Source organism: Pteropus medius, unplaced genomic scaffold, assembly GCF_902729225.1.
Source record: "Pteropus medius unplaced genomic scaffold, Ma_sr-lr_union100, whole genome shotgun sequence".
Lineage (NCBI taxonomy): Eukaryota > Metazoa > Chordata > Mammalia > Chiroptera > Pteropodidae > Pteropus > Pteropus medius.
In genome coordinates this window covers 1954602-1972754 of record NW_024347791.1, presented here as the reverse complement: position 1 = coordinate 1972754, position 18153 = coordinate 1954602, and the positions used below count along the sequence as shown (strand labels likewise).

Here is an 18153-nt window from a genome sequence, read left to right as displayed (position 1 = left end):
CTGACTTCAGAAAGAAATGGAAGAATTGATCGAAGGCCTCAGGGAAGCACTGGCTGGCAGAGAGTTAGAGGGACTGGGAAAAGTCTTCTGCAAGGTGGCATGTACGAAAGGCCATGTCAGACACTGGATGCTCTTTGTGAGTGACTTAGGGGATTTTCTGGGTTAATGTTGCATGTTAGGTCTCTTGCTTCCTGCTCTGGGCTCTACTCGTGGAAGCCTGTTTGGCACTCACACGTTCCACATGTGGAAACACAGAAAATTAATGCCCACTAGAGCAAGCCTGTGGTGGATGGCAGTAACGGTCAAGTGTGTCCCTCATTCCTTCCTGAGAAAGATGCATTGAGGCCATTCCATGGGGGCTCTTCAGAAGGTCTGCAGACTCAATTGCCCACGTGGGCCACCAAAGCAAGAACACATCTTTGCCTCAACTTTCCTTCCTTCTCTGCTTCACTTCCCTGGGTCCCTCAGTCCTGCCCCCGGGGCTCACTTCCCAAATAAATCCTTGGTGGGTGCACCTTGCCTCCAGCTCTGCCCTCAGGAGACCCTAGGATGTGGCAGGTACTTTAGACGGCACAGAGGCCTTGGGCTTTTGCACAAAGAGTAGTGGGAAGCCACTTAAGAGTTGGAAGCAGGTGCTAGATAAGGTCTACGTTCTTAAGGGCTGTTCTGGATCCGTGTGGAGAATGGGCAGGGGAGCGGGGCAATGCCACAGGGTAAACACGGGAAGCCCATTCTGGAAGCACCTGCTGGAGAGTAGCTTGGGCGAGGATGTTTGCTGTCTGGCTGTCTCGCTGTCTCCCTCTATTTATCGATGACCCTCTCTCACACCTACACACAAGCCCTTCTGATCTTAATCAGCCTCCTGTGCCACATGTCAATCCTGGCTCCCAGCTGCTGGGGGTGGGACATGCCTGTGCTCAGCCCAAGCAGAGGTATATACAAATTTTCCCCGGGTGTCCCAGTGGAGCCTGTGGGGCACCGAGTTCTGAGGGACACAACCGGATGGGAGAGTGGGGGTCAAGTGAGGGAGCAGGAGGAGCGATGGAAGACGTGCTCCCTGAGGCCCTGGAAGGCGAGTCAGGCATCCAGACCCCAGCAGCCCAGCAGTCAACACAACAAAGGCTCAGTGTATCAGCCCATGTTTATTGAAGCAAAGTCTACAGAACACAAGATAGGGAGAGAGCCCGACGGATCTAAAACATCATCTTGTCCAGCCACCCCCCCACCACCCCAGGGGATGAGAAAACTGAGGCTCGGAGAGACCATGTCCCTTGGCCCCAAGCTGGTAGGTCTCCTTGACTCGTTTGACCTGTTACTGCCATCTTGTTTGACTTCTTTTTCTTTTTTTCAAATCATTCACTCTTCCAACACAGCGTGTGGAGTTTCGCGGGAATTTCACTGGTCCCTCAGAGTGCCCTGGCCCCAAAGGACACCAGCAACTTGCCAGATGTTTCCACCCACTCTGCCGTCACCACCATCATCTTCATCGAGAAGTCACTGCGTAGAGTCAATAATATCCCAATAACTATGTATGGCGTCGGATGGGGACTAGACTTATCGGGGCGATCGTTTCATAAGGCACGGAATGGTCTGCTCGATATGTTGTACACCTGAAACTAATATTGTATGTCAACTGTAATTGAAAAAAAAAATGATAAGAAAATTAAAAATTAAAGAAGGAAAGAAGCCACTGCCTAACTAAGAGAACTCTGCTGCGGGACAAAGGTCAGGCGACGCTGGAAAGTCCGGCTAAAGGCCACCACCGCCAGGGAAGGACTCCGTTCGTGCTGGGACGTCGAAACACGGGGCGATCCACAGGGGAGCCACTGTTACTTCCCGCATGTTCCAGCACTTCAGACTCTCGAGCTTTCTCCCGTTGTCAACATTTTCGTATCGCTGGCCTCCTCGTTGCTTTCTCCTCCATGCCTCTTGCTTTATTCGTGACCCTAATGTCTTCTTCGGTCCAAAATAAACAGTTTCTCCCTACCCCCCTCGCCCTCGAGTCCCCTCTCCTCCCTCATTCCAGGTTCCACGTCCCTTCCTTCTCCGTGGCCCATTTGTGGCGCCCTCTTTCTCTCTGACCGGGTGCCGCCGTGCCTTTGTCCCTGTGGGGCTGTGGAGTCAGGCTCTCTGCAGGTGCTCGTGGATCATGGTGAGGAACTCCAGCTTCTTCTCCAGCGTCTGGGCCTTCTGCCTCAGCTCTTCGGCCGACGCCATCTTTGCCCCCTCGTGCAGGTACTTTGACTCCTTCACGAGGCTGATCGTATCCACCAAAAGTGTGACACCTGCAAAGGCCAAACCCGCGATCCGGGCTCCTTTGCTCATTGCCAGCACGGTGCCTCCAAAAGCCTTCTGAATCTGGTTGCTGCTTCTGACTGACACTGTCCCCGTGGTCATGACGCTCTTGGCATCGCTTAGTAACAGAAGGTTGGCTTGGGCCATCCTGATGGCCTTGGCGTTCTCCACAACGTCTTTCACAGACTTGATGCATTTTCCTGTTACGTAAGCAACTTGGGGTGTGCCGTGACGTAGAGCCTCTTGGACCATCTCCTTTTTGTTAATGCCAGTTGACAGTAAGTGACTGGCTTTGGCTTTCACCTTTGAGCTGTTTGAGTTTTCCACGATGCTGGCGGACACACCGGTCACAGTAGCTGCTGTCCCCAGTCCTACTCCAGTTGCCAAAAGCACCAGACTGGCCCCTGCTGTCACAGGTGCCAGAGACAGGCCAACGATGGTCAGGATGCCAGACACGACACCGGTGGAACTGGCCACAATTTTGGAGATGGTACAGTGCTTGTTTACCTTGTCAGCTTGGTCTGCAAATTCGCGGAGCTTTCTTATGCATTCCTCAAGCTCCTGTCTCACCTGAGGAAACTCAGTCATAAACCGCTTCCCCTCCGGGCATGTCTTCCTCCTCCACGGGCATGTCTTCCTCCTCCACGGGCATGTCTTCCTCCTCCCGGGCATGTCTTCCTCCTCCACGGGCATGTCTTCCTCCTCCACGGGCATGTCTTCCTCCTCCACGGGCATGTCTTCCTCCTCCACGGCCATGCCTGTTTCCACCTGGGTCAAGACTTCATGTAGCGCGCCTGCCTCACTCCTGTAATAATGAAGGTCAAGTGATTAAGAAAGGCAGTGTGCTTATCTGTCAAGTGGGCTCAGTAAGATTCAACCTGCACAAATCACAGAGATTTTGCTATCAATCAAAGGGAAAAGAATTATACAAATGTAAAGATTTTCTCTTTCAATGTTAAACACATGTTTTGTACCTTATAGATGCTTCATAGTACTTATTCAGTCAGGGAATAAGTAAGGAAAAGTCCTCTTAGGATGCTCTTAAGTGGTAAGCATTTGATAAAGACAGCTTCTCACGCAAGGGCAGGTCAACACCCTCACTACCGAAGTGTTTATAGAGTGGGAACTTCACAGACGACCAAAGAGAAATGGGGTGAAGCAGAAAAACCTTCGTTCAGAGGATCTTAGAGTGTGGTGAAGACTTAACCTGACCCACAGAGCGCTCTGCCCTTTGCCCTTAGCTACCGGGAAGTGATCTCTAGGCTCCCACAATGTCTCGACTGATAGGAGTGTCGCTGTTTGCCTGGCCTTTGGCCACTGGACAGTATAACAAGGTGATGGATGATGGAGACTTTGGGTCATAGGGTATCAGTCCTGACCTACAGAGGAATTAGAAACTAAAGCCATTCGTCTGACTTCCAGGAGGGGCTGGAGACTAGAGGTCAGCCATGTGGGCGGCCTGCGATCAAGCCCCAGTAAACGCCTGTATACCGAGGCTTGGGTTGAAAAAGACTCTTTCCTTGCCTAACTTTAGCTCTCTTCTCAACGAGGCCTCGACCTTGGCCTTCCGTGCCCTGTCCTTGACAGCCTATATCACCCAGGCTTAGCGAGAACCCTGGCAAGTCAGTTTAGTGAGAATCCCCTCATTTTTGATACCTGGTCACCTTTGACATCTGATCAGACTCCTCGCCACCCCCACCTTTGATGCGTAAGTCCTTGACCTACCTTTGACCTCTCTTCTTAGTAATTCTCCATCCACCAATCCTCTCATTCTGCTCATTCGCTATAAATCCCCAGCTGTCTCTGCCGTATCTGGAGTTGAGCCCGGTCTCTCTTCCCTACTAACTTAGGCTTGACACATCCCGCAGTGGCCCTGAACGGGGCTTTCCTTACCGTTTAATAAGAGTCTGAATAATTTATTTTCTTTAACAGGGTGAACTTCCCTGGTTGGTAATGCTTCATGCACATTGTCACAAATTGAACACGGGACACTAACAGGTTCTGAAGACAACGGAACTTCACGTTTACAGCCCTCCCAGACTCCACCCCATGCAGCTCTCCCTTTGGCTGATTGTAGCCTACGTCCTTCCCCGTAATAAACTGTGACTGTGAGTTTGACAGCTTGCAGTGAGTGCTGTGAGTCCTTCTAGGGAATTATCTAACCCGAGGGTGGTTTGGGGACAGCCCCCCAAACTTTCAGTTGCTGTCAAAAGTAACGGTGGTCTTGGGAACTGTGCCCCAGCCTTCGCATTTTGGCAATTCTGGGTACTTAGAATTAAACAATCAAAAACTCAGAGCTAGAAGGGGTCCTTCATGGTCCCTTCATTTTGCCTGGCATCTGCTCTGCCAAGCCTGATGCCCTTTCACCTTCCTAGATGAAGGTCACTGGACTCAGACGCTGCTCCAATTGACAGGGAAGCTGAGGATCTACTACTATTTTTGGTTCCCCTCAAACTCTCCAGCCCACTGCCCAGCACCCCTGACTTCTCAGGTGTCACAAGCCTAACTCACAGCTTAGCTGGTGACAGCTTCACATGCCTGCACGCCAAGGCCATGTGCAACTTCATGGAGCCGCTTGAAGATACAAGAGACTTTAAGAACCATGGATATGAATCGTTAAGCCTGAGACCTGCATGTGGACGAGCTGATGCAGAAAGCACCTTCCTGTCTGGTGGAGACTTGTGAATCTACTCAGAATCCCTCAAATTACACAAAATTGGCAGCCACCCATTCTGATGTTGGAAGTTGTCACCAAGACACACTGCCTTCTCACTGCTTCTACATAGAATAGAGGGGGCTCCCAAATGACAGTCAGGAACCCTTGGCTCCCGGGCAGGGTATGGAAGACATAATCACCCACCGCCCTCTGCACCCAGCGGTGAGGGGATCGATCAAGGAGGGAAGAAATGCCCCCTCTCCGACTCACGAGACTTCCCCTAGGCCCACGGCCTCTTCAGTTTTGTGACCTAGGTGCCTCGGTCGCCTCATTCCAGTCCCGGCCCCGCTGCCAAGCCTTCCTATTAGTCCTCCAGCCTGGACTCACCCTTGCTCCATCCTCACCCCCTGCTCTGACCCTGGTCCAAGCCTCCCTGGGCCTCTGGACAGGATGATTGCACTTGCTCCCTCATCGTTGACCTGAAGTTCACACTAAGACCATCACCATAATCCTGTCGGATTGACTTGCTGTCCCCATTGCAGAGATGACAAATCTGAGACTCTGAGACGTAAGCCCAGAGCCCCGGAGCTGGGTGGAGAGAGAGTCGGGATCCAGCTCAGCTCCGTCCAACTCCACTCCAGCCTCTCTCTGCCTTTGGGCCAGCAGGATCTTGCAGTGTTTATATAATTCCTTAAATAGGGAGAAAAAGGACTCTAGCCAAAATCCCCAGGGACACGAACTGATTGTGTCTGGACTTTTCTGGCTTGTCGCAAGGGAAGTCCTGCTGGGCTCTCATCCAGGAAGAAAGACCCTCGGCCCCGTCTTTCCCCAGCGATCTTTTTAAAAGTTAATGTTAATTGAGCATAACGTGTCAGCATTTTACATGCATTATTTTCTTTTCCTCATGATAACATTGAAAAGAGGAATAAACTAAGAGAGAGGATGGCTAAGTAAGTGGCCCAAGGTCACCTGACCTCCCTCCTGCAGGTTTCATCTCTTCTCAACCTGAGGCCATTCGCAGCCAAGGAATGATATGGAGGAAATCCTCTTTCTGGATTGTTGAGAAGGAACATCCAACCCCAAACACACGTTATTGCCTGGAAGAGCCATGCCTGCCACAGGAAACCAGCTCAGGGAGCAGACCTGGGTGACATTCCTGGGGCGTCCCCTGGAGCTTACCCGGATAAATCGTCCTCAGCCACAGATTCCTTCCTGGCGTGACCCATCAGCTGGCGTTTCGGTTCCTCTCTGCACATTGGGTTCAGTACAAATTCACCGTCTTCAGGAAAGCTTTTGCTCTCTAGATGGAAAGAAAATTAATAAGTTTAGAAGGAATCGTGGTAGACAGTAAAAACTATTTAGTATAAGGCTAAATGTTAATCTTCCTGAGCAGCTGTCACCTGGGTACTTCTGATGAAATCACCTGGTGTTATGGACTGAACCATGTCTCCCCGCTCCCCAAATTCCTATGTTGAAGCCCTGACCCCTCTGTGACTATATTTGAAAGTAAAGCATTTAAGGACATCATTAAGGTTAAATGAGGTCATATGCGTGGGACCCTAATCCAATATGACTGATGTCTTTACAAAAAGGAGAGATACCAGATTTCTCACCCTCCCTGTCTCTAGGTGACCATCTCGCCAGAAACCAACCGGACCGGCACCTTGCTCTGGGACTTCCAGCCTCCGGATTAATTATCTAATTTGGGGGATCTGCATGTGTTTAGGAATTCAGAATTTTTAATCATTTAGAGAATGCAGGGCACATATGGTATATTACTTACCACTGCCAGCAAGGGCTGGGCAGTACCCTATAAACAAATGCTTTCATTTTCCACAGTGAAACAAATGAATATTCACATCAAATGGGATAAATAATGTAACGACTACAGAGTCTCATGTCAGTACAGAGCAAAATTACTGCCCCAATGAGTTACCCACCCACCCCCAAAAAATAAATGTGTGGTTTTCAGGGAATTTAGAGATTATGGAATTGCAGACAAGAGACTGGGGACTAGTGTATATTTATATGTGCGCTAGGACATGCTGTAAAATGTATTTCCTGCTATTTACACACAAAGAGGCATCTTTTTTTCACTTTTGCTACATTTTAATAGTAGGTTTTTTTGAAGGATAAATGTGTAGGTCTTGTCAGCAACAACAAACAAAAGGTACTGTGTACTCCGTAGGGTACCGGTGCTGCCAAGCCCCTTAGAAAATTCGCATGACACAAAAACATGTGGTTCTTGCCCCTTGAGGAGTTTACCATGTGGGGGAGCTGACAGCTCATTATCTAAGAGTTGAGTGAACAACAACGTAATTTAAGACAAATTCCATCCTCTCCATCCATTGGAGATGGAACCATTTTGGAATTGATCTAATCAGAATGAGAGCCAGGACTCGATTTGGTCCAGAATTCTTTCAGGCTCGTATAGTTAACATCCACCTTCGTTAACAGAATCGACCTCATAGACAACTGAAAGGAAAGACGCGGTCACCTGAAGTGTGAGGGCTAGGACAACTTAATTGCGGTTACTTATTTTAAAAAGCAAACATACTGAATAGTATGACTGGGGTTATTACACTAGTTTAAAAATAGGCCAAGTACTGGCTGCATTCCCCTCATGCTAGCACTGGTCATTTAAAATAGTGAAGATTAAATATGTGGGCTCTACATCTAACCCCCAGAAAGCCCACCCAGATCTTAATGCCATGAAAGTTTTATTTATGCCCCGTTGTGTCCAAAGTAATGTAAAGAGTCAAATTAGAAGAAACTAATAACCTGCATATTTCCAAGTGGATGAATGTTGATATATCTAAATAGGAAATAAATGGCAATCCTATTGCCTATGTAAAAAAATAAAATTATCTCCAGGTTTTGCATACTCATCGCTATTGTTAAGGGTGTGGTTCTGGGCAAAGGTATGCTAAGGGCCAACTTCTGCTTCTGTAATCTGCTTGCTTGTTTGATATTAAATAGGGTGTGGTTAATCTGTTTGCTTGTCTGATGTCAAACCAGAGTGTGATTCTAGGCTTTATGAGCTGCCTCTTTTGGGCGCTCAAGGCTGATCTCCTCGAACCCTGCGTGGTGGAGAGTCTGTCGCCGGCCGGCTAATAAAGGCTCATAATTCATCTCAGTTGGCTCCGTGGGTCTTAGAACTGATCGTGCCACAACACTATAAGAAGAGATAGGCGGGTTTTCAGATTTCACAATCAGTTGTCAGGAAAACAGCAGTTATTCCTGCAGTAGCTGACTCGAATTATTTTTAGATCATATGATTTAGAAGATATTAGAAACTCATCTAAAAAACTGTAATTATTCTGAGATGTTTCCACGTTAACCCCAGAAGCCTGTCAGAAAAAATAACGATGTGATATAGAAGAACAGTGGATCAACATGGCTAAAAATAAGCTTACTTTCAGAAAAGCGATCTGGTCATCTGGAAAAATCACAGCTACAATCTGGGAACACACCCGTATGGATACAGACCTACCTGGCCACGGGCACATGAGGGAAAACTAGGAGATCGCGGTGAATTTAGGCCTCTGTAAGGAGCAGCCTATAAGTTTCCGGACTGACCTTATTCGAATTGGTCTAAGCCCTATCAACACGGTTTCATACCACACTACCCACGTCGGCCCAAAGTTGGACATTAATTTAAAAAATCCCAAAGAACTTCATGGAACAGATAGATGTGTAAACGTTAGCACTAAGTTTGAGGATGAACACATCCTACCCACAGGCGTCGTGATTAAGTTAGAAAAGAGACTCTTCATTGCACAATCAATAGAAAAGTAAAGGTCACCTAACCTCCCTCCTGCAGGTTTCCAAGTGGATGAATGTTGATATATCTAAATAGGAAATAAATGGCAATCCTATTGCTTATCTAAAAAAATAAAATTATCTCCAGGTTTTGCACGTTTCAAAACCTACAATGAGGCCATATGCAAAGGACTCTTATGCGTCAGCAATGTGCTGGACTTTGAAGAGAGCTCAGAGGTTGAATCCAAGGTCAGCCGTCTGACATTTCTCTGAAGCCTCCTTACGTTTCAAAAGTTCCCGTGACTTCTGCATTCTACCCTATAGCAGGCTTATGTTTTTGTTCGTTTGTTTGTTTTTGTTTTTTATGTTTCAGACTACACACCATTGAGTAAAACTGCCATGCAAAGAGTATTTCTCCTGCGACGCACAGGTGCGGATGGGGGGGTCTTCAGGTGGGTGGGGGTCTGGACCCTCCCCACGAATCCTGTGATCAATCCCATCACCTCTCTCCCCTCAGGCTGGTCTCGGGGGGACGGAGCTCCCCAATGATACCTCTGAACTCAAGCTGGCCCATTTATCAAACAGGAGATCATCTCATCTGTCCTCAGGGAAAACAAGCTCCAGCCCTCAGTCAAGGGTCCTGGAGCCTGCTAAGGAGCTCCTGGCTTCTGATCTGTCCTCCCCTTCCTTATCCTGTAAGTATTTCCCTCTCCTGGGAGGCTACTGGGAGGGTGACTTGGTTGCCAAGGCAATGCAGTCTTAGCATTGATTTGGGTGGGTGGAGGGTTGTTTTTCCTTTTCTTCCTTCACTGAGTGAGAAAGGAAACCAGGGCTTAGATGGAGGGAAGTCACAGCCCTAAATCTGTTTGTTTATTGACTGGGGTGGGTGTGGGTGGGGACATACAGAGCTGCACCTCTGCGGGGGTCCTGAGGCAGTCAGCCCCCCCACCCGCTCCCCCCACCCCCGGTAAGCAGGTGTTTAGAACTGGGAACATAGGACAGGGCCTGAACACAGCCCTGGGGGGAAGGGTGCTGGGGAGGGGGAGATTTCTACCTGGAACTAGGAGGTTCCAGGTAGAGGGGACAAGAGACCCCCCACTACCAACTCTGCTGGTCCCCTACCTCCCTGTGGGCTATCCTGGCCTCACTTCTGAGTCGCTGGAAGGCCAGTAGGGGGAAGAAGGCAGTGGGCACTTGGCCATGGCAACCTAACTAGAAGACCAGAAAGAGGGTCCCCCTACAGACTCTGGGGTGAGGGGACTCCCCTTGTCCCCTCTTGGGGGCTGCATCAACCCCTCTGAGGTTCTCGATTCCTGTGTAGCTTAAAGTAGCCTGAAGGAGACACCCTCAATTTTAGGTCCTAAGCAGGAACAATCAGATAAGAGGAAGCTGACTAACTGGGCAGACCCTGTGGGCTTCTGAGGTCACGGTGTCAACAACAGGATCTCAGAGTTTTCCCTTCAGCTCGCCATTCTGATCTTGGCTGGTAGAAGGTGTTGTTTCACTCCTAGGGAAGAGAAAACAAATCGTGGGGCTGAACGTGAGTCGGCCGTGGCATCCGCCAGCGGCAAGGGCCAGCTCTCTGGTGGTTCCCTCTGGGATGGCCACAAACGCCAAAAAGGACTTAACCCAATGAGTATCTCTGTCTGCTGGGCTCTGCTGGCTGCTGTTTATGGAATGTTACCTTGCTCCATCCAAGGAGAAGACAATCAGAGAGAAAGCCACCCGAGAAGTAATTCAACCAAAGAAGCAATAAAACCAAACACAGAAGAAAAGATGGGAAGGAATGTTTTGGAAATTACCCGAGGTGGGGAACATTCGCGCTTACTCGTCGACGAAGCCAGTATTGATCGAGTGTTTACGGCAAGGCTCCTGACGGATTTCCTCATTAAATACTCACACATTCCATGATGGATGCTTTCATGGCTCCCAGGTTAAAGTGAAGGAAACCATTGCAAAGTCTAGGTTTTCACCTAAACTTAGGATTAGCCCAAGATTTCATAACAGTCCTCGGGTCAGGATGTGAACCCAAGACTTTTTAATCCAGATTCCACGTTGGGGAAGGCTATGCTCTAACTCCCTTTAGCGTACAAAAATATTTATTCGCGTGTATATTTTATTGGTAAATGATTCTTCTCATTCCAAAACGATGTCTTGCACCTTGTACCCAAGTCTCCGTCTTGATAAATTTCCTGGTGCCGCAGTGCCCCAAAGCCTGTGCTCTCCTTGCTTCTGCAAGCTCCTTCACCTGCGGAGGGCCAGGGGTCCGTCCTGCATCCCTGCTGTGGGCTGCTGAGCGCATGTCCGCTCTGCCGTCCTCCTCCAACTGTTGGACCTTAGGTGGTTTCTAATTCTTTATATAAACAATAGTGCAAAGAATCATGCTCCTCGAATAAAACTTTGCCTGTATTCGAGATCATTTTCCTTAAGATATTTCTAGATGTAGAACGACTGGGACAGAGAGCATCAACATGTAAAAATTCTTTCATACCTAGAGCTGAGCTGTTATGCAAACAAATCGTACTGATTTACATTGACACTCACAGTATACGAGGATGTACATCCTCTCCATACTATCGTTTCTCGGTAGCTTTAAAAAAAAAAAAACCACAGATCTTTCTAGAGAGAGCATTTCTCTCAGTTCTGTTTGTCATTATCCTGCCTTGAGAGACCAGGGAAGAAAGCAAACGTTAATTACGTGTAGGCACTATTTTAAGGCGAAAAGACCATTTATCAACTACTCCTCCTGAGACCTGACTGAAATGATGGCAAAGGGGCTCACAGATAAAATAATAGCGAATGATGAGAGTGGCTTCTATCTGTGGCCTCTGCTCTGCCCCAGTAACGCTCTAAGACTTTACAAATAGCGGCTCATTCTCCAGTCACCTTTGCAGTGTTTACCACTGGTCTCGTAAACACTAGGGAGCTATCTGCGGCAGGTCCTGTTGCACTGCCGCCCGGGGCAACCTTTGCCCCCTCGGCCCAGCCTGGCTAACATCTAAGGTGTGGGGGCCATCACTCGGCCATGAAACTACCAGCCTTTCGCCGACACAGCATAACCCCAGCTTGACTAGCAACCGAGCCACTCTATTTGTTTTTCTTGTCGATATTGATGAGAAGTTCTTTCTGGCAGAAAACAAATAAAACTGTGACTCAGATTTCACACACATTACCCTGCTGATTTAATGTACTTTTGACAGTTCTGTCAGATTTCTGCGACTTCCGTTTATTTCCTCCTGTCTCCTTACTGCAGCCGTAATATTTTTATATGAGGAGAAAGAAGAAGAGAGAAATGTGAAAACCATGGGTCTCGGCTAAAATCTGAATAATGCCCGCGCCCCGGGCCTTGAGCAGGACGTTCCAAAGCCTCCCTGCCCCCAGGGTGGCCGGGCTCAGGTCTGGAGGCCCTGCACCGCCCCCTCCGGCCTCCTGCCCGTCTCCTTAACTAACTGCTGCCCGGAACTGTTCTTACTGGGCTGGAGGCTCCTTTGAAGGCACACAAAAAAGTCATCTTGTTTTTGACAAATGTAGGTACCCATCAAACATGTTGTCCGTTAAGAAGAAGGAGGAGGAGGAAGAGGAGAAATAACAAGCTTCCACAAAACCGATCGATCGATCGATCGATCGATGAATCCCAAAGGGATCCAAATGTAAACCAGAAAGAAACACGCGACGAACGTACTAGAAGAAATGTTAAAACTAATGTGTTGAGTCGAGGAAACATTTTTTCATCGAGACACAGATCCCAGAAGCCATGAAGCAAAAAGTCTGATACATTTGACCTCTTAAAAATTAGTACCTGCAAAGGACAGGGGTCCCTCGGTTTTCCAGGGTCTCTCTCCTGTTTACAGGAGGTATACATGTTGTTAAACTTTAATTCATTTTTCTCCTGGTTAAAAAAAAAAAAAAAATTGCAAAGGACACCATAAACCAAGTCGGAATATGAGAGACCAGGAACCCCTCTGTGCAGTTCATACTGTAGGCAAAAGGTGACTGTCCACAAACACAAGAGCCTCAAATCGACATGAAAAGAGTGAAACCAATTTTTAAAAACCGGTTAAGAAGTAGGAACAAATAATTCCTAGGGAAGTGGCTCACCCAGCGTCACACAGCACTTGGAGGACAGAGTGGAGGCCAAGACCCTCTGACGCTGGTATTTAAGGGGTGAAATGTGGTTTTAATAATTCAGAAGTTCCCTGGGTTGTCTCTGCCTGCATAAACACATAGATCTAAGCTCACACCCCTACAGTTGTGTTCACGTCTACAGTTTGGCATTTTATTTTAAGATGACAAAGCTGGGACCAAGCAGCCGATGGGCTGTGGCACAGCCTTCTCACTCACTGCGTCTGGCTGTCTTTCTGGATCAGGACACCCAGGGCCCCCTCCTACTTGCCCCCATCACCCCACAGTCCCGAACTGAGGGCCAGTAAGGGCAGCGAGGCAAAGCCCTGCCATCTTCCTGCTTGTCTCCCATCAGGGCACTCCGGGCAAGTCATTCCCCTGTCAGGGCCTCAGTTTCCCTACAGGGCCTGGCACTGAGCAGACAGTGAGAGATAGAGTGGGTCAAACAACCTCTAGATTCTTCAAATCTTGAAACAAATCCTTTGTTCCCAGCAGCCTCCACAGCAGCCGTCTGGGGCCAGCCTCAGGGCAGCCAGGCCACAAGGACTGGAAGTTCTGACTCACCTGCCCTTCCTTAACCCCTCTACTTGCTCCAAATTACCCCAACATTCACTTTCCTCCACGGGTCACTGGCCCATGTCTCAGGTAGCCCAGAACCTGAGCTGAGCCGGCCGGGCGGGGGGCAGGGTGGGGGGAGCTTTGCAAACCCATCTGAGCAGATTTCCCTCCCTCCTCACTGTCTGGGGCCACAGGGGGCAGGGAGGAAGCAGTTGCACAAGGCCTGGATTTGAAACCGGACTTTGCTGCTGCTCCATATGTGCCCGTGGGCCAATTACCTAACCTCTCTGGGCTTTGATATACCTGCATCTATAAAATTGTGACAATAATCCTTTTGTTAACAAGTTGTTGTGAGGATGAGAAGGAGGATGAGGATAAGAAGGGTTTTACCTTCCCCAGCTCACCAAGAAATCTTCCTCCGGCTGACTTGGAAGAAGATCCAGTCGTTCTTAATGTGCAGATCCAGTCGGCAGCTGTGGATATGCACAATAACCGGATGCTTTTCAGGGCTCAAAAGTGAAAGCAAAAATCTTTTTTCTGAGAAACACAGCCCTTAACTATCAGGAACCACCCTCGGCTACTCCCATGTCCTCCTTGCCAACTGACACCCTTTGAGGAACAACTCCAGGACTGACGTTCCGAGTCCTTTCTCAGCCCATCCTGCCTCGGGCTTCTGGAAGGAAGACTGGCCACTGATAGACTGTGGGACCCTCTGCAAATTACTCCCCCACCCCATGGGGCTGTTCTCAGCCCCCTCCTCCTTGTCCCTCCCCTGCACTCCCCAAAATGCCTGCCTTGTTTACCTGTTCCCAGCATTGCATAACTGCCATTGATGCCACACGTGCATGTGGCTTCCAGACTTTGGCTTACAAAGGTCCTTCTGCCAGGAGCACCAGCTTCCGCCACCTGGAAAAAGCATGCTCATCCTTCAAAGCCCAAATCTGTTATCACTTCCTCTGAAAAGCCCTCCAGCATCTTTGCCCAGAGTCCACTGTCCCCTGCTTGCTCGTCCCATGGCACCTGGGGGAGGGTTTCAGCCCACTGCTCAGACACTGTGTTCCTGTCTCCCCCGATCCCTTCTGATCAGGTCTCTCTCTAGACTTGTCCCTGGTGGCAGGGACAGCACCAGTGCTTTTGGGTTGCGGTGACCTGCCAAGGAGGCCCATCGCTAGTGGTCAGTGCCGTTCGGGTGGACCCAGAAGTTTGTGGCAGCGAGCGGACAGAACCATGCTATTTTCTCCCCCTGCTAATTTCCTCTCGACAATAGATCTTTTTCTGTCCAAATGGAGGACTTGCATGGGAAGGCCAGTGTCATGGGAACACCAACACGTCTGAAAACAGAAAGCAGGCCTGTTTTCTGCTTGGATCCTGAGCAAAGCAGCCAGCGTGGACCAAGGGCTGAGTACGTGCCAGGCACTGTGTGGGCACCTGCCCACACCACGGAAACCTGCCGCGGGTTTCTCGTTTCTCACACCAACTCTAGGAATTGTTTACTCAATCTTACAGATAAACAGAGAGGAAAAGTTCCCGTAGCCTGTAAGTCCTGCAGTTGTTGGCTTTCTTGCTTTGCCCCAGGCAGGAGGGGCTGGGAGTATACCAGAGGCCACTCCCGCCCTCCCACAGGGGCCTGCTCATCCAGGGCCAATGTCCACGGGGGGGTCCTGGCCAGCTCCCCTCCTAGCTTTTCAGGGAGGGACAGAAGAATGATGGATGTTACTGCAGAAAGACCACACACTGAGTCAGAAATAGGGTCCGATTCTGCAGAGGAGGAAGCCGAGGTGAGGGGAGAGGCCGTGGCTTTTGCCAAGCAACTCAGAGGAAGAGCCAAGACTCAAGGCAAGTTTCGCATTTGGCCTTTGACACTTGTTTAGAGTTATCTTTTGTTATTTTTTCCCTGTACCCACTCTTCTTCCCAATTGTTCCCTTTCCCTAGCATGACTGCAGCTCAGTGTCCGAACAAAACCGCTGTGAGAAGCAGAACTCGATTAACATCCGCACGAGACGTGGCTCAGTTATCCCAAGGATCAGGACGCAGCATGGACTCCAGACGGACGTCTGTGCGCTGGACGGACGCGGCCTTGTGCTGGGACAGCCATGATGTGGGCTGCAAAGTCAGATCGAGATGAGAATTAGGCACTTCTAGGCTCCAGGGGCATGAGCTGAGACCACCCCATTTACAGATCCTGGAGATCTAGTGACTATTAGAGCTGAACTCGACCCCAACCCAAGGTCATCTAGGATGACTTTAGCTCTGGAGTTGAAGTCTTGGCCGAAATCTTTGGTCAATAGCAATTTCAGCCTACGGTGAAGAAAATCCCAACTCTATGGGAAAGTAACCCAAAATTGCTCAGAAAAGTGTCTGGCGTGCGCCACCAGCATCACCTGGTGGAGACTGGAGGAGTCACCAGCTGCAGGCTCGCAGCCAGCAGCCCCACCCCTGGCCTGCCCTGCCCCGTCCAGTCTCTCCAGCCCGTGGGGAGGTGTGCTTGGCTCAGACAGGCTGGAGTTGAGCTGTCCTCCCTTTTTATAGGGACGGTGGGAGTGGGTAGGGAGCTTCAAACTGAGCGTGTAACAAAGAGGACTTTTGCGGTCCTCAGAGTGAGTAGCAAAGACAGGCATCTTAGGCTGCAGAATGCTGGGGATTGCACTCAATGCCGACAGCACCTAGTGACCTCATGGGAAGTGGCCACCGGTCTCGGCCACTCACTGCCAGGCTGCCAGCTCATCTAGTGGACAATCCCATTTATCTTTCCTCAGGTTGTAAAATTGGGCCCTGAGTAACAATTGACAATTTCAGGAAGGCTTAGAAATAAGTATAAAGATGACAAAGTCAAACCCATAATCTTAATATTTTTATGTTGAAGTCAAGACAAATACTATGTTTAACTTTGATGTATGTATAATGTTTAAGAAAATTGGACATATTTTCAGAGTTAACAGATTTTGGATTCCAATTTAAAACAGGTAATTGAGTAATTTATCCAGGTTAATGATTTCGAGTTGAAAGGCACACTGCCAAGTACTAAGGATGCTGCAAATAAGCTTTAGCTCAGAGCGAGGACACAGCTTCAAGTCCAGCAGATCCCAAAACCGCAAGTGTGAGCAGCGGCAGGTGAGGCTGGAGGAGGCTCTGAGAGCCTCACCACCAGACAGCGCTGGAGCACGTGCCAACCTCTCTCCTCCTGGCAGTGAGGAGGCCAAGGAGGTTCTTGTCTGGAGTCACTTTTGTGCTAAAGTCTGGCCTTCAAAATAATAGCATCTAGCCACTATTGAAAATAGTATTGCAGTTCCTCAAAAAATTAAATATGGAATTACCACGTACGTATTCCAGCAACCCCACTTGTGGGCACATACCCGAAAGAATGGAAACAGGATCTCGAAGAGGTATCTGTGCACCTGTGTTCACAGCAGCATTATTGACAATAGCCAAAAGGTAGGAGCAACCTAAGCTTCCGTCAACGAATGAATGGCTAAGAAAACTGTGATGTATGTATACGATATTATTCACATCGAAAAGGAAATTCTGGCACATGCGACAACATGGATGAACCTGGAGGACATTACGCTAAGTGTAATAATCCAGTCACAAAAAGATAAATACCGTATGATTCCACTTATATGAGGTACAGAGTAGTGAAATTCATAGAGACAAAAAGCAGAACGGTGGCCGTCAGGGGCTGAGAGAGAAGGGAATGAGGAGCTTGTTACAACAGCCCTATGATGAAAACAATTATTATCCCTCTTTCAAAAAAAGATCAAATTAAGGTTCCAATGGGGTGAAATGACTCCCCAGAAGCAGGGAAGCCGGGCTGGTCTCTCCGATTCTAGTTTTGTTTTTCTGGACCATGTGATTTTCCCAGAGGAAGAGAAATCCTTAAAACCTTCAGGTATTCTATAAATGTAATTTTCTTCCCTAAATTCTTCTTCCTGTTGGCTTGAAATGAGTCAGAAAATTTCAGCGCCCCTGCTTCAAGGTTGCAATAAAGTGGTGAAAATGCAGGCCAACCCAGGAGATTGTGATATGCCAACAAAGATGGACTAATTTTACAGTCCGAAAACCCTAATGTCCTTGAATGGAAGGAGAAGCCGCCTAAAACTCTCCAGCGCTTGGCCCCATCTACCTTTTATGGCATCTCCTGTGGCTCCCTTAGCAGGGGCCAAAATGCACCTGCTCAGAGGCTGGACGGGTCCAGCTGTTGGAGGCCCAGGCAACGCCGTGCAGCACGCAGCTTTCCTTAGCAACTGTGCTGGCCGAGCAGTGGCCCAGGGGTTGCTGCTCAAGTTCACACCGTATGTCAAGCGGGTGTCATAGCCCTTCTCTAAGGAAAGCCTTTCCTCCCTCCCCTACCTCTTGCAGCTGCAAGGACATCTGTCTTCCTTCATTGCTCTTGGATTCCCGGGGCCTGCCAATGAGCCTGGTTTATGGTGAGAAGAATGAACAAAGCTTTGACTGTCGTGGTCCGATACCCACAGGCCTACTCACCAACTCCCTCATTTCTGCTTCTAGGATGACCCTCCGTAGGGAAGGCTTTGCATTGTCTGATGACTAAGGGGGCCCCCCGAAAGTTAGTGCCTGGGCCTTGTGTCTCTATCCTGTGCCAGCTCAGTGTCAAGCACATAGTAGGTGCTCAATTAACGAACCAAGGTTTATGTGAGATGCTCTTAGCATCCTTGAACCTGACCTAGCTTTTCTATCTCTTTCTGCATGACTGCCACCCCTCCCCCGCTTCAACCCGGCTGCACTACTGGAAGCTTCTAGA

At 49.0% G+C, this 18153-nt stretch overlaps 1 protein-coding gene across 6 annotated transcripts; it reads right to left on the bottom strand.

The window, feature by feature from the left end:
* Positions 1 to 1123: 1123 nt before the first annotated feature.
* Positions 1124 to 18102, bottom strand: APOL3 (apolipoprotein L3). Of its 6 annotated transcripts, none has more exons than XM_039877786.1 (5): positions 17742 to 18102; positions 14197 to 14299; positions 13798 to 13902; positions 6131 to 6251; positions 1124 to 3100 (listed from the first exon to the last, which is right to left on the bottom strand). In XM_039877786.1, the coding sequence occupies exons 1-5, from the start codon at positions 17760 to 17762 to the stop codon at positions 2122 to 2124; spliced, it is 1329 nt and encodes a 442-aa protein (XP_039733720.1). In that variant the 5' UTR covers positions 17763 to 18102; the 3' UTR covers positions 1124 to 2121. The 6 variants fall into 6 exon arrangements, with proteins under 6 accessions (XP_039733720.1, XP_039733721.1, XP_039733723.1 ...); XM_039877787.1 differs by having other exon boundaries at positions 13798 to 13866; XM_039877789.1 differs by lacking the exon at positions 17742 to 18102 and having other exon boundaries at positions 13784 to 13866; positions 14197 to 16888.
* Positions 18103 to 18153: the final 51 nt, after the last annotated feature.